The following is a 16,061-nucleotide window of genomic DNA, read 5'->3' on the forward strand; positions in this document are numbered from 1 at the left end:
TTATCCGCGTTTATTTCTATTTAAAGTTACATCATTTGTACATGCACCTGGTGTCAATAAACTCTACTACTACTTCTACTACTACGTCTGGTTTAAGAGGCTAGCAGAAGTCATCAAAGGTAAAATTTCGCCTTCTACAGTAATTTTCGACAAGCTGGCGCACTACTCAGAAATAAATAGAGATAGAGCGCCGCAGAAAAACGCTTTTGGAGCCCCTTTTAACACTCTTCCTGAGCAGTTCTCTCAGATTTGAACCAAGGTTTACGGTTTAGCCTGCAGAAGACAAAAACTGCCGAAAGAGACGTTTTTATGGAAACGTTTTTTTTTTGCATTTACTTTTGAAGCAAAACTTGCACGAGCTTACTATTACCGGCATTATTATTATTACGGCATTATTACCGCTCTTCGATACGCGTCGAATGAACTATGATCTGACATCAGGTCAAGTTATGACCTGTCCGAAAATAGGTGATGTGGATATCAGTTGATCCGCATCGTCCAGTTCTTAGGTGTGAAACACATCTAAGATGCTTTCATCGTTCTATCATGCCTGAGATGCCTCTATCAAACGTTTTTAGCGAAAACTGCTCGATGTTTTTCGTGACCCGGGATGACCTCGGATAGAAAGAGGGGGTCACGAGTGCAATCATTCGATTCAATACTCTATACTTACCTGTAACCAGATTTTTGAGTGTTTGGCATGGCGTTCGTCCAAAAGGCGAATTCCAATGTTCTCCCATTGAATTATAATGGAGAGGTGACAAATTTGACGTGACCTTACGTCACGGATATCAAAATTCTAATAGATGCATTTTATGCATACCATTATCGATTGTTGAAAGTTTCAAAGTGATTCGTCCATCCGTTCCTTGGTGCAGCTATATGGGAAGCATCAGAACTTCCCTGAGGTGTGGTCACTTGACACGACCTTGTGACCTGACCTTTAGAGACCTGATTTAGAAATGTTCACAAGTGCAGAAAAGAGAGTATGATAAGATGTGCCAAAAACGGCGGGGTAAGATATTCGCCAAAAACCGCAAACGGGCATAGGTGGGACTTTGTGCCGACCTGGGGGTGCCCGGGTAACACTAATCCGCCGCCGCCCTAGCGGGGACCTTGACCTCTGCCGTCTGTTACGGCTCCAAAGCCAAACCGGCGTGGAATTGGGAGAGCTCGGGCACCCCAGCTCGGCACAAAGCTCCACCTATGCAAGGGGGTGTTAAACACCCTCCAGCAGCAAAACCGACCGGGTTTTCAAACGGGCCGTAAATTATGCGGCGTATGACCTACGAGGCCTTTGTCATAAAGGATTAAAGAATTAGGTGCAACAAAATAGCGAAAATCTGAAAGTATCTGATAAAGTTTTATTTCATGGGAGTCATGCACCTATCGAAGTGTACACATTTGAGCAGAGACTGAGCTTCCTTTCTATAAAACTGTTTCTTCTTTTTTATAGTTTCAGCAGCTATTTTTGTTTTCGTAGAATACAGTCATTCAGTTTATGAAGCAGCCCTCGGTGCGGAGGTCACCGGAGCAGACGCGGGGCCGGTCGGGTCACGGCGGGTCAGTCAGACGGTGACATCGGAGGGGTCGAGGGAGGGGCGGCAGCCAGCGGCGTTCTTCGCTCTCCGATCTTTGACGGGAAGAATCGTTTTGTAAGTATCTACGCTGAATTCTATCTATATGTATTTTACGGGGGATTAAACTGTTCAGACAATTGCCATTCTCTTAATGCTTAGCTTCCTATTGGTCGCTCAGTTGACCAATTTCTGCAACACGTTTGGTAATTAACTTTCATTACCATTTCCTTTAGACGTGAGTAGCACATCTAAACTATAATATAGTATATAGCACATCTAAATAATAATTATAATATAATAGTAATAATTATAGTAATAATCGATCGTAAAGTGATAGTTTGAGCACCATTATGAGCTTCCTTGAATGACAATATGCATACATTTTGCGGCATTACGTCATAATTTGGATTGCTGTTTGGGTTGGCACGCTGCAATCGCATGCCACCTACGTAACAAGAGTCGTGATGCTCGAAAATACCCGATAAAATCGCTAAATTGACGTGGAGCCAGTGAAGCATTCTGCTGACGGCCCACGCGCCAGACGGCTGCATGAGCGACCGGGTACCCACGCACGGTGCCGACTTACGGCGCCATTACGATCGTCACAGTCCAGTACGTCAGCGGGCAGCCGGGAGTCGGGATTACGCTCCGGGTACTGATTAACCTCGTGGGCGTACACATATGTGGCTTTTCATAAGAGGAGAATGTAAATGTGCACTGCGCAGGTATTCAGATGATGTGTTGCGCGCCCTCTGCGGTAGCACAAAGAGGTGCGATTTAATTGAGTTATTTTAGTAATCGACTTATGGTGCTTACATGGGTTTAAATTATGTCGTCCGAGCTTGCTCTGCACTTATATTGTTCCACCTACAATCTACATTACCGCAAAGTATAGGTCTGATAATTCCTCTGCGGAAATATTGTTGTCTCTGGGGGGTCCTTTGACCTGTAGTCGCTTTGTGGGACGCCTCTGACCTGTCTGTATCCCCGCCCATCCAGACTGGCCGGCGATGCGCCGTCCCCGGGTCAGCCAGCCGGCCCCCGCGGCTGCCAAGGGCCCGCCGGATCCCGAGTGGGGCCTGATCGACTCCAGTCTGGTGATGTTGGTCAGCATCAGCCTGGGCTTCAACTGGGCGCGCTGGTTCTGCGAGGGCGCCGAGGACGGCTGGCAGTTCAGCTGGCCGCTGCAGCTGGCGCTCTGCTGGTCGGCCTGGCCGCTGCGCAAACACCTGCCGCTGCCGGTGCTGGGCGTGCCGCTGGAGCGCGGCTACTCGCTGGCGGCGGCGCTGCTGCCGGCGCGCCCGCTCCGCTGGCTCTGTCCCGACCTGTGGCTGGCCCTGCTGCTGCTCTATCGACTCGGACTGGCCATGCCGCCTCTGATGGCCGCCCGCATCACCGAGCTGAGATCGGCCACCATGCAGTGCCTCCCAGAAAACTGGCAGCCCGACCAGCAAATAGTCACCACTGTCGTCAAAATTTAACGACCAACACCGGCGCTGGACCGACTAACACCGACAAGAGGCAGCTACTGTGCGCTTCGCCTGCCGCTCAGGAGCGGTGCAGCGATACGCATCTGATCTCGACACTCCTTCAAATGTCTTTCTCCGATCTCATCGTTTGATCTCACCCGTCGTTTGGTTTGGCATCAATGCGTTGGTTCGCTTATTTTACTCATCACTTTTATTAACATTGACTGCTTTTTATTCGTTTTAGACCACTGTTTTGGCGACTTTGTTATTTCTGGCTTGTTTTACCTATGCTTTTGGCACCGTTCCAGACAAATCGTCTGTGATCATTGACGAAGCTGAATAAAAAACTAAGCTTCTGAATGTGTTTTCATCAGTGTCTGCACAATTTGCACCTTACAGTGAAGAGATAACCTGAGATGAATATCCTACATCGTTGTTCTGCAGGAGGAATGTTTGAAGTCGAATTCCTTTACTAACGACATCCGACACATGGAATGGAGTCCATTATTTATCACGGCCAGCGACAGGCCAACACGCGACAAGAGTGTCTCCGGCACGATAAGATAATGTTAAATGATCACACTCCAGCTGAATGCATAATGCCGTGAGACGCACCTCGGCTCGGAATACTTATTCACTATTTCCTGGAGAAGCAGGCGGGCATTGCAGAGTCAAACACTATTGAGTTATTGTCTATCAGAGAACCATTAGAGTTTCGACAGGTTGATGGCCGGTATTTTATTCTCGCCCACCCTCCCGATGTAGTATGCAGGTCAACATACCAGTGCAGACGAAGCCAGAGAGGACCGAGAGCTGTCTCTCCATTAGCTTACGTCAACTGCATTTATATAAATCAGCCGGCCCTGTGTCGTGTCCAGAATGCACTTCCACACAGCCGCCAGGGACGACTCAATTGCATTGCGTGATAGCCGTCACTCAGAAACGTCATGGGGCCATCTCCCAGATAAATAACGCCGATATATTTCAAAGGCAGCGTTCACCAGATACAGCACTGGGCAGTAGGAACAGCTTTTAGCCTTTTAGGCATATTCCAAATATTTCAAATATTCAGCGATTCGGATCCGATGTCCTATTACAAATGACAACTGTCGAACCTGTAAAATCGATGTGTTTTACGGAGGTGATTAATGTGTTGCCAGTATTGCCTTTGAGAGCGCCGACTTCCTGTCGTTAGCTACCTGGTCATATTTTGCAGTCTCCATGCAGTTAGTTTTTAGGTGACAGTCTCGGTCTCCATGTTCATGTTGTTAGATTCTTCTTTCTTAGCTGCATGGTTGTAGTCTCAATCCTGCTAGCTTCCTAGCCATGATTGCAGTCTCCGACTTGTTAGCTTTCTGGTCATGACTGCATTCTCCGTCCTGTTAGCTTCCTGGTCATGGTTGCAGTCTCCACCCTGGTATCTTCCTAGCCATTTTTGCAGTCTCCAGCTATCGTCCAAGTCAGTGCTGCAGTCTAGGGTACTCTCCGAATCAGACATTCAGCCTCGCAAGGAATTTGGCTTTATGCATGAGTTCCAGGCATTTCCAAACATGTTCAATTGCCATTTATTCACTTGAGCTGTTTAGTGCCTGAGCACACCAAACAATACATAATCTATGCGAAAAGGTTTCAACAATCGAATTGCTTCCATTGTGACCAGAAATCATATTGCGCTGAAACAGCTCGATGCAGCTCTCAAGCAGCACCTCATGACCTCTAGATGGGAAAACTTCAGTAAAAAGTCCGCGAGTCATCAGTCAACCGAGGATGCCAGGCCACCCCTTCTATCACCACTCATGACCTCCGCAGTGACCCGGGACCGCGACTGCAGTGTCTGATAGATCGGTCGTCATCGGTCATATCGTCCTGTGTCGCGGGACAGAACAGACCGAGGGTGTTAGCTGTGGCCTCGCCGCGGGCGTACAAGGTCGAGTGCTCTGTACCCGCTCACCACTGTCCAAGTCACGTCAATCATCGCCAGATCGCTGGCAGGGAGTCGTGCTCTCCGGCGCTGATAGTTATGCATTAGACGAGCATACCGTCCGCATTTGTAGACCCATCTCAACATGACATGTAATGCCGGCTGCGCTGATAGATCGGCATCGACATGAAATGGGACAATGACCGGTCAATTGTGTTCTGCTTGAGTGCTGCGCTGAAGTCGTCTCATTGGAATAGGACTTCAGACCATCGTGGACGCTGCAGCTCAACAGAAATTTTTTTTTCAGATTGACTGAACAATGGACAAGTTCAGTGTATCACATGAAAAACGTTCAAACCTCTCCTGGCAACTATCGGGCAGTCGCGGAGCTCCTGAGGGATGGCCATTGACAGCCATATGGACACCAAGATTATCTTTGAAATCTAAATAGAGCAATATAATTACATAAGGGTTGGAAAGGAGATAGTTTATTGAAAGTGAGTAGCGTTTATATTTCACACCGTACGGAGCGATTTCGGCGACTGGACTACCAGGAACGTCTCCTCGGCTGCTCACGGATAGGTCACAGTGCCGGCGCGTTACCCGTGTCTCCAAGGTCCAGGGCACGCGACATCTCGGCACGCTCCACGCCGGGCGATGTCCCGCAATGCAAGGCACGTGTCGGATTCGGCCCCCGATACTGACTGCATTAGACCGGCGGCGAAATATCCACCGAACTGGAATGCATCGCGAGTGGTGGATCCGAGGCAGGGTAAAAGGCTTCTCCGGCCCCAGTCTCGCTGGGTGGTCCAGTATCGTTTGGAAATCCCAACGGTTGCCGCATTCATTATTCAGTCGATAAGTGAAATCCTCATCAGATATTAGTGCTGATGGTTTCTGCGCTCGCTGTGGTCATGTAAAAGCAAATCGGTGGTCAAGCTATTGAGGAAGGCATGGTAGGATTAAGACCAAAAAGCGTTCAAGTAGTTAAGATTCTTGACAAATTACAAAGATGACGAAATAAGAAAAAAAAACTTATTGGCATTGGCATGGTCGTTAGTCGGAGCCCGTTTCATTAATAGGCACCAGTCTCACGGAAATTGTGACGAAAATAGCATGACATTTGTTTGTTTATTGTAACATTTATTGTAATCATTTATGAAGCTCTTGACAATGAGCTATTTTTTTAATATGCTACGGAATCGTTATCGTAGAAACTCAACACACTGCTGAATAAGTGTTAACTGTATAGTGTATAGGTATGTAACGTTGGCTTCGCAACAGCCTGATGGATAATATCGTTTGCTTTCCATATCTCGCCAGCTTGGAAGGTAGAACTACCTGTAAGTTTGATCCGCTAATATGAAAATAGAACGTTTCTTTTGTCTATGAATTGGGTAATAAATTGAAATAACCGTTGAGGCTTCTCACATGACGCCTGGCCTGACGGAGCTAAAATGCGCTGCTCATCCTCATGAAACGGTTAGCTAAAGACGAAGCTTAGCCTTTCTTCGAGCCTTGTATTTTGTAATTTTACCCATTTCGCATAGCAGAACGTCTCCATATTTTCTCGGACTTGGAACCTCGCAGCTTCCAGCAGCCTGTCGCCATTCGATGGCATTCCGGCACCTCTGACGTCATCGGAGGCCACAATCCGGAGGACCGGGCGGCAGATGATGATTGGACGGTAAATCACCGGACTGGGGAGCGGCCGGACCCGGCGCCGGCCGGTCGTCTCTCTCAGACGGCGGCGCCACCAGCCGCCGGTCCGTCAGACCCACAGACGTCCCCCGTCTGACGTGAGCCTGACGTACTGACGTGACCTAGTGACCCGTCGCGGTAACGCCCGCCACAGAGGGCAGCCTCGCACCTGTTACTGTCAGCGCACGGGATGCAGACTGCAGACGACAGACATCTGCCCATTGTAACGTCATTTCAATGTAATGACGTCACATCCGGTGATGTCATCACGTCTGGCGTCGTTGTCGTATCCGGTGGCGTCGTTCAATGCGCACCAGCTACCTAAAATGTTTGTTGGAGGGCTTTGCCGGGAAATACTGGGTGCAGTTCGAGTTTCTTAAGTGGGTGGCTTTTATCTTGTTTTCCATAAACACGTTCGCAATTATCACTAATCTGGCTTTATAAGCTCACTAGCCATAAGCAAAGCTACCTTACACCATCATAAGCACACGAATCGTGTGGATACGTAAACAATTCAAGTGAAGATAAAGCATTTTTGCATAACGCTCAGGTCCGTCTTCGTAGCGAGTAAGTTACAAACATTTCTTCAAAAGAATGTTAATTGCTCTCTTGCGCCCTAGCAGCCAGTATAGCCTGTGACCTGCACTGGCTCAGGAACAAATTCTAGCACCGTCTGTTGTCCGTAGCTTTAGCAATACCTCTTCCCAGGCAGTTTTCTGCTAACCCTCGCCCGTATTGGTGTTTTTCCAGCCGAGAACGTATAAGGGGGGGGTCCGTTGGACCCCCCCCTTGCCGTTTCGCCCCTGATCGAGCTAGAGCTTCGCGGAAAAAACGAGCGTGTTGCCCGTGACGAGAGGAAGCCGATGATACCTAATTTTAAGGTCCTAGGTCATTGGTTGACCTTGCAGGTCAGGTCAATGACCCAAAAGTCGGGAAAATCGGGACCTGTTAGAACGTCGTAAAGTGTGGCTGCTACGGGGTTTTTCGGGGTGCTGATCACGAATATCATGTTAGTTTTGATCACAGATGATGTCTTCATGCATTTAGTCCGGGTCGGGTCAGGTCAGGTCAGGTCAACCAGTAGGGGTCCTGCCGGGTATTCCTAGTAGGTGTCAACCGCCTCTGATAGCTTCGTAACATGTTACGAAGGCACCAAAACTACTTCGTAAATGTTCAAATGGTTGCTAAATTCGAATTCAGCTGCAAAAACTGACCTAGAAACATGTAAAACTCGAAAAAGTGTACCGAGGTCATCAAAGGTCAATGACCTGACTTGACCTTCAGGTGACCTTGACACCCACTCTAACGCATGGGGGCAACATCATATCACATGTTTGAACGCTTGAAACCACGAAAAGACTGCAAACGCGCGGCTAATGCGAGCCGACATACGCCGAATCGCGATTCCGGCCAAACATGGTCTCGAAAAGTAGGTCACAGGTCAAAGGTCATTGGGGTCAGGGTCATGAAATTTTCAGAGTAGATGTAAAATTGATTAACGCGAGGGTACTGAAAGTTTCGTCGCGATCGGCCGCTTTTTACGCGAGTTATTCGCGAAAAACCATGGGGGGGTCCGTTCGACCCCCCCCCCCCCTATACGGGCGAGGGTTAATTTGGCAAACATTTATGCGTGACATCATGTCCAGTAGGGTGTGTCACTAGAAACAGATCAAGCGCTTCCGCTGATTTTCCTTGTCCCTGTGTCTATGGAAGCCCATTGGTGCAGTTCTTTTTTTCCATGCATCGAAAATTCGATCGGCGCCGGCTGAAAGAAGTTCGGGATTTAACGTGGCGCAAGGCGTTGCAGTCTCCATGTTTGGCGTAATGCGTTTGATGACACTAACACCAGCCGCGCGCGTCTTCGCCTGTTAGCGTCGACAGACGCTGTCAATACGGATGTAAGCAATGCAAACGAGACAGTATCCTCTGTTTAGACAACGGTTACACAGAAAAGATGCATCTTTGCCATTCAATAGCAAAATGTATTCAACTGAATTAGCATTTGCCTACCTTGCATGGTTCAGGGGACCGATTTTCTTGCAGGCCTCCTTTGCGGAGATGTTGCCCGTCCGCACGGCTCTGGTGAGCTGATACGGCAGGAGTTGGTCGCTGCTGAGGTCGGCGATGATGTTGTCCGACAGTTCCAGCTCTGGGCCGCTCACCGGTCGGAACTTCACGGGAGAAAGACGGTGCACGGAGCAGCCGGCTGTCTTGCCCAACGGCCCCGTGAATGATCCGGGTCCACTGGTTTTGCCGTCCAAGTTCTGGAACACTTCCCTGAGTACAAGCTCATTCGAGTGCAGCTGGCAAACAAAGCAATGGACCGTTTTCTCTTGAATAAGCTCCAAAAGTCGGCATATTCCACCAGATGTGCCCGTATTGACAGCCGCGCCATCGCAGCCTATTAGCCAGAGTGGCAACGTTTATCAGCTCATTGGCTTGATCAATGGCTTTACCCGAAATTGGCGTAAAGTTGGAGAGATATTCGTTTCCTGGTTCTGCTACATTAGCCACATGTTCCTCAGTTGCCCTGTAGCCGCCTCGGCCCGTGCTAGTTTGATCATACCTTCCATCAAAGTACATGGCCTTGAGCTCAGCATCGCTGTGTTGTTGGTTCCGCGCGGCCACTGTAATTTGTCTCACCCGGCATCTTTCTCTCCATACTTTTCGGATCGACCAGCAATTCTTTTTTGCCGCTCGCTACGCGACCAAGATCCATCTGAAAACCGTTGATGACGGCCGCTACAGCACGGTTGGATAAACCATACCTGTCAGTCAGCTGCCAGTGCAGTGTTTGTCATATCATCATCGTTTGAGTCTTTGATGCATTCCTTCATCTCAAATTCACTTGTGACGTCTTCATTGCTGTCGTTGGTGTCGGTCGTTGCCGATGAGTCTACCTGGCCCGTCTCGTCGATATTGACGCCGTTGGAATAGGTACGGAGGTGGGAAGGACCAGCTTGACCTACGTCGCCCCTCCCCTCGTTCCGCTCCCGTCTCATTCTAAGGCTCGCAGTCTTACGTCGTTTCCTCGTCTCCTCGTAGTCCACACCACCCAGTCTCATCTTCCGAACTCCTCTCTGGTCTCGAAGGAATGCTACTTCCGCTGGCGGTACCCGGTTTGAAAGTGGACAGGTATAGCTTCGCCGATCTTTACAGCGGCAGCGGGCGATGTCAAAAAGCTTACGATTTACGAAACAGACTCGCTTCAGAAAGACTTTGTTTCGTTTGTCCCTCCCGCATTCTTTTGGGCACCTTGTTCGATCGGCGAAATCTTTCGTAGAATTGCTTTACCTTCCGAACCACATTGTGCATTTGTATCGTTGGTATGCCCTCACTCGACCACATTGCAACCACCGCTTCCGCTGCTTCACGTAAACATGCAGTGACTGTCCGCTCACTTTTTCTATCCCCTGCCAAGAGTCTCACATAGTTCACTACATCTCTGTTTGTATAGGCAGCTGATTTACCGGCAGCACACTGGGAGACTCGATAACAAAATGTTTCGCCTTGCTTCGCGAAACATTTTGTTATCGTTTCAGCTGCTCACGCCGCAGCTGAAACCAGACTCACCCACGTTTTTCGCAAGCTCGTGTGCCTTGGAGAGACAGCACATGACTCGAAAGCCGACACATTGTGTTGCCGACGGAGAAAGATACCCGAGACCCCGCTCACGTTGCCCTCTGTCCATCCGTGCTCTCATTCTCCCTGCCCCACTCAAGATAGTCTTGCCAAGGCTGCAGATGATATGAATCATCTGTGGGTCCCTGAATGGCCTCAACACATTAAGATAACGGTATGTTTCGTCCGACGTCCATTTAAACAAGAAAGAGCAATCGAATTTTAACCGTCAAACGGTGTTGGCCGCTACAGGCCGAAGGCGAGTCATATGGCTGGTGTTAGCGCTACGGTACGCATTGTGTTCAGTATGGAGACTTCAACGCCGGGCGCCACGGGAAATGTCGAAATTGATTGGGCCCGCGCCGCCTGAATTTTCGGTGCAGCGAAAAAAGAACAGTGCCAATGGGCTTCAATGAACCCAGGGACAAGGAATATCCGCGGAAGCGCTTGATCTGAGACAAAAATATTAGATATGACACACCCTAATGTCCAGATATGCCGAGCAGTATGCTAAGTTTTCTTATAGCAGACCAACGTAATATTTCACACCGGGCCATAGCTGTCATTTCTATCAACAGTATACATGAAACGTCACACATTACTTCGCGATGTGTTCGGATGGAGCGATGCGCTTCAGTAAATATGATGATCGTCGATATGCCGAAGCTACTTACTGGTATACGGACCGTTTCTATGTGAACACAGCGGTTGGGTTGGGGTAACCAGCGGTACTGGGAGTAGGGGAGATCCGTGTAAGACGCCCAGGGTCGGTAAGAGGCCCCATCGCTTTTTTTACCAAACCAATTATGTTATTTATTTTTTAATGTTCTTGTAAAGCAGAAGCCCTCTTGAAACAATAACTCACGAAACCTGAGGTATCAGGTGCGTCGCAGCGACTTTTGGTAAGTCTGTTTCTGTTTTTGCCCCTTTACTTGCTAGATATATGCATCTTTATCACCCTTATATATCTGAAAAAACAATGGCTATCAAATACAATCTTATCTCACCGAAATTGTAACATGTTAGCTTCAGAATAGACCCTGTTCTGGTGCGCTGCAAAGGTCTCATAAACCGTAAATATTGTGACGTTAAAACACTGCATTTTTTTAAGAGGCCCTCCCTTCGAGGATGATAAAAAGCCCCCCGATAAAAAACGCCCCCGATGATAAAACGCATGCACCTGCGGCAGGCGTGGCATTCTTTTTTCAAGGAGTTTGTTTTTGTTTCTTTTTTTTCTGTTTCTTTTCTAAGAGGTAATAGGTACAATTTTCGTTGGTCATCAGCGTTTGGTTGTGCTAGTTTTCGCATTGTTCGAGCGCTTTGGAAGTGTTTTTGGTTTCGATAACACCGTATTTACTTAGCTTTTCGAAATAAAAGGCCTTGCAGCTGTGTTCGCAAAGCGTCTTTTACAAATCGACTTGACTTGTAAAACCCCGGGGGGGGGGGGCGTCTTACCATACCCATAGTGTAAGAGGCCCTTTTGCAACTTTTTCCAAAATGTTAAAGTTTACGGTTTGTGTACCCTCTAGATTCATTTTGAATGCAAATATGTATGGGAAAATGATGCATGCTCACAGCGCATGCGCACGTTAGCTCTTAAATATTATCAGTTGTCAAAAAATAGCAACTGAGCTTAAGGGGGGGCCTCCTGCACCACTCTCCCCTAAAGTGCGTCAAGAACGGCTGCTACACTGTGGTGAAGTTGGAGCTGTGAGGGTCCTTTATATAATATTCTATTTCAAGTAATTAATTGCAGCATGCAAAATGTATTATTTGGAGATTGTACAGGATCAGCGATGATTATGAGCGCGACTGAAGGGTTTCGGTGGTCGTAAACAGGACGAAAAGAAGCTTCTGTAAGTAGTCAAGGAGCTTCGCAATGCTTTAGATAATTTTGACAACTTTGCCTAAGACCCACCTTCAAACAAGTTTTCGGCTCAGCAGTTTTTACTCATAGAGAAACACACAGGTGCAAGGTGCAACTGCTTGGACGGTACTTACAGCCTGCCAAAGCTATAGGGAATTTCACCACATTTACGACATAATTACACTGTGGTTCATACAACCCATAATCGGTACTGGTTAGATAATGCTGTTTATCGCTAATATAATCTTATTTACGTTGATCTTACTTCACACCAAAGCGAACATAAATGAATAGGATAGCGAGCGATGCATTGCATTTAGCAGTTAGAATACTTATTTGTGAGTAGTTGAGGTTTCCCGAGACTTATCTCAGACCGAAAGTGCAACGATGTGATATAAAAACCCATATAGATATATCAGCTGAAGAGCCATATTCGCAGCTGAAAGCCTGACTGAGACTGACGGCTCGGGGACCCCACCGGAGCCGTTTGCTGTCCGTGATCATCATTACTGACAAATAAGCCAAATTTACGGCCGGATTTGAATTGAGTGCAAACTTCACTCCGCAACGGACCTCAATGTCTGTCACAAAGCTCAGCGGCCAAAGGAAACTCTTCCGACCGCAGGCCACAGGGCGGATGGGGACGCTCCATTCTGCCCTAACCAGGTGCGGAGAGGACCAGAGCCATAGACAGAAGGCTCTTAAACCGTGGAAAGTAGCAGTGAACTGGGGCTGTGAATAAGTGACCCAGCCGTAACTGTGGGCCGAAGAGAAGTGGTCAATGGATAGCCCCAGTGGCGACCCTAAACCGGGCGTTTGTGGCCAGTTTTGTGAGGACATCGGTGACGGGGCGGACCGTATGGCGGTGTGCCAGGGACGGACGGAGGGGGACCGCCCGCCCCCGCTCCACATCCCGCTGGGTCGTGTCACACCGCGCCGGCTAATCCCTGGGCCGGTGCCGGCGGCGGCGCCGGGTCGGCGCGGGTCACCGGCACTGCCTGTTTTGCGGCCGGGCGTCGGCGGCCGGCGGGCGCGTCCATTTGTTACCGGTAGACCGCCCGTGGCGCGCGCTGATCTCGGGTAATCCGGCGCCACGGCCCGCGCCATTGATAACGTGGCCAATGAATGGCCGCGTGGCCTTCGCCCCCCCCCCCCTTCCTCCCGCTCCTGACCTCCGGCGGACCTTGCAAATCAATATGTGCCCGGAGATAGGGCGGCGGGCCGGTGCAGCGCGGCGGTGAGGTAAGCGTGGCCCTCGGGACGCCACATGTTCCACATGGCAGTGACGGGCCGAGCAGACGCCACCTGCAGCGGAGCAGACGGCGTGCTCCAGCACAGACGGCGGTGCTCCGTACTGGAGCACCGCCCGGCCCGGCGTGCCCCGTCACAAGCCGTGTGCTCCGCACATACGGCCGTCGGGCGCTCCCGGCGGCGCTGAGGCGTTTCCGGTGCACTCATCAGCGCTCTGATCTGATCTGGTCTGACGTGCTCAGCAGGTCGTGAGCTCTGCCGCTGCACTGGTCGCCGAGGACGCTGGAGCGGCGCTGTGGAGCGCCGAGCGGGCCTCTGCTCTGTAACGACCACAGGAGGTATCGCGGCCGGCGATCGGGTCCCATGACGGCCGGCGGGCCACTTACCGAGCGCACTGGCCGCCGTATGACGGGCCGTTGCCGTCCAAGGCCCGCTGTCAGAGAGCTCTCAGTGCAGGTCAGGTGACGTGGCGGGTCGGCAGCGCTCCCACGGATTAAAAGTCGATTGGCCGGCCAGTAATCCGCGGGGCTGGACTCGAGTGCTCTCCGGTATGTCAAGTGAGGTCGTGTCCGATATGTCAGTGTGTGTCCAGGCGGTGTCAGGTGTCATGTGACACAGATGTGTCGCGGATGACGCTGCTGGCTGACACGGGTGCATTGGACGTCACCGCGCGTGACGAGCACTACACAATCTGTCCGCCGACGGGGCTAGCTAAGAGCAGACGACCAGGTGCGATGGCGGGCTCCCACCATCTGACCAGATTGGCACCGGAGTGACGTCATCTGTTCGTCCGAAATCCTCCTGCCCAAGTGGATGTGGCGCCAACAGAAGTCGGCTCTTAAATCTAAAACATTGTTTATTGGTGCTATTCAGCGCTTACCACTGCGGTTAAGTTGACGGCTCCGTCAGGCGGTAAACTGATACAATGACAGATTGGACTTTGCGGTTTACGAGTCATTGCATAATCCCATTTTCCTGAAGTGTAGTCAGGATCAGTCAGTCCCGCTGTGACGGCTCGGTTTAAGTGTTATTGCAAAAAGTGGGTGGCATTTACCGTTAGGATGAGGCTACTTTAAGCGCGTTATTAATCAGCCAGAGTCTGTATCGTGATTTGCACCATCAATGACACGGTAATATTGCGTGGTGCCGCCTTCGTCCTATGCCTTGTGCAGTACCGTCGATGCCTGAAGTGGCAGGAGTAGCGTTCGCCCACCCATTTAACATCTCAATTATAATTTCTGGTCGCTTGATTAACCCAGCTGGAGTTGATGAGTTCCACCCACTGAAATTAAACACGAGCCAATATGAAATTTATCGAGCTCTGTAACGACCCTAGCGCGATTCATCAGCTGCGGCCGTCGGCGGCGCCATGACAGCCGGCACACGAGCCAGCGGCGCCGTTTTTCTCCGGCCCCTGATTGCGTCATACAATTACCGGGGCGCCGGGGCCAGCCCGCGGTCAGTCTGACACCGGCGACCTCTGGCCGGTGCGCCGGGAGGCGGCGCCCACCTGTCCGCGGCTCCCCTGTCGAGGAAGCGTCGACAGCGCGCACGCTCCTCCGACGAATCAATTAACGCCGCCGATCGAGTCGTGACCGACGGCGGACGATAGGGCGCGTGCGCCGCCGCCCCTGCCGCGCGCGCCGCCTGCCAGCGAGTCCGAATGGAGCGCCGTCCGTCAGAGGCACAAACAGCTGACATCCGCCGCACGAACACTTCCATCATGAGGACCGGCGCCCGAACGGAGCCGAGAGGAGCCCAGCGAGGACGCTGAGGGATGAGTGCACGGTCCGTCTGTGTTGCCTAAACGGAAACGATTTCGGCACACGTGACGTCACGGTGAAAGGAGTGCAGGAGGACCCATGATGGCGCTTCCGCCGCGCTTGCAACACCATTGAATGGCGCGAGAGATAACAGCGCATTAGGCCACGGTGGAGTGCAGCCCAGCACCAGGGCGGCTCTGGCCACGGCACTGGTAACAGAAACACGTGGTGTTATAGCAGTACAGCACATGAGCTTGGCGTCCCAGGACAGCGCTGGCCACCGCGCCGGCAAGGGAAACCGTGGTGGCATAGCGGAACGTCATGGGGGTTCCTCCGGCAGGCAAAGCACGAGTCGCCGTGTCATGGCCGCCAGCTGGGAAGCACGGCGCGGCCGATCGCGGCAGGGTACTGCGGGCACCTCGCGGCGCAGCATGGGTGTACATCGCTGCGACGACGGGGAGTCGTCGGCGGCGGCGGCACGTGCCGACAGCGCCCGATGACAGCCGGCAGGGCGTGGCCGGGCACCCATGGCCACCGACAGGGCCCCACAGTCGGTGTGTGGGTGTCGCCGATCGAGGATGCACGCCCACCGCTCCCGTCGCCGGCTGATTGCTGGACCACGACGCCGTCCTGGCCTTGACGAGCTCAGGTTCCGGATAGGTTGATTGGTCACTCCTTGACTGGTTACAAGCCGGCCAGCTAGAGCGTTTCCTTATCTGGACTAAACAGAAAAGATATCTGTTGCTGAGTAATTAATAAGCTTGCTTGTCGAAGATTTATTGTTGCGGAATAACTCTTTCAGCATGGACAGATGATCGATCTAGCCGCCATTTACAAAGATCGATAGAGGCGGAGATCGATAAGGCGTAGAAGACGCTCGCTAGCTGC

The 16,061-nt window shown here is 50.9% G+C and overlaps 1 protein-coding gene across 1 annotated transcript; it reads left to right on the forward strand.

The window, feature by feature from the left end:
* The first annotated feature begins 1,530 nt into the window (after positions 1–1,530).
* Positions 1,531–3,405, forward strand: LOC122390758. Its single transcript, XM_043384012.1, has 2 exons — positions 1,531–1,655; positions 2,580–3,405. The coding sequence occupies exon 2, from the start codon at positions 2,591–2,593 to the stop codon at positions 3,059–3,061; it is 471 nt and encodes a 156-aa protein (XP_043239947.1). The 5' UTR covers positions 1,531–1,655; positions 2,580–2,590; the 3' UTR covers positions 3,062–3,405.
* Positions 3,406–16,061: the final 12,656 nt, after the last annotated feature.

This window comes from Amphibalanus amphitrite, unplaced genomic scaffold, assembly GCF_019059575.1.
Source record: "Amphibalanus amphitrite isolate SeventyFive unplaced genomic scaffold, NRLGWU_Aamphi_draft 000407F_arrow, whole genome shotgun sequence".
NCBI classification, from domain to species: Eukaryota; Metazoa; Arthropoda; class Thecostraca; order Balanomorpha; family Balanidae; genus Amphibalanus; species Amphibalanus amphitrite.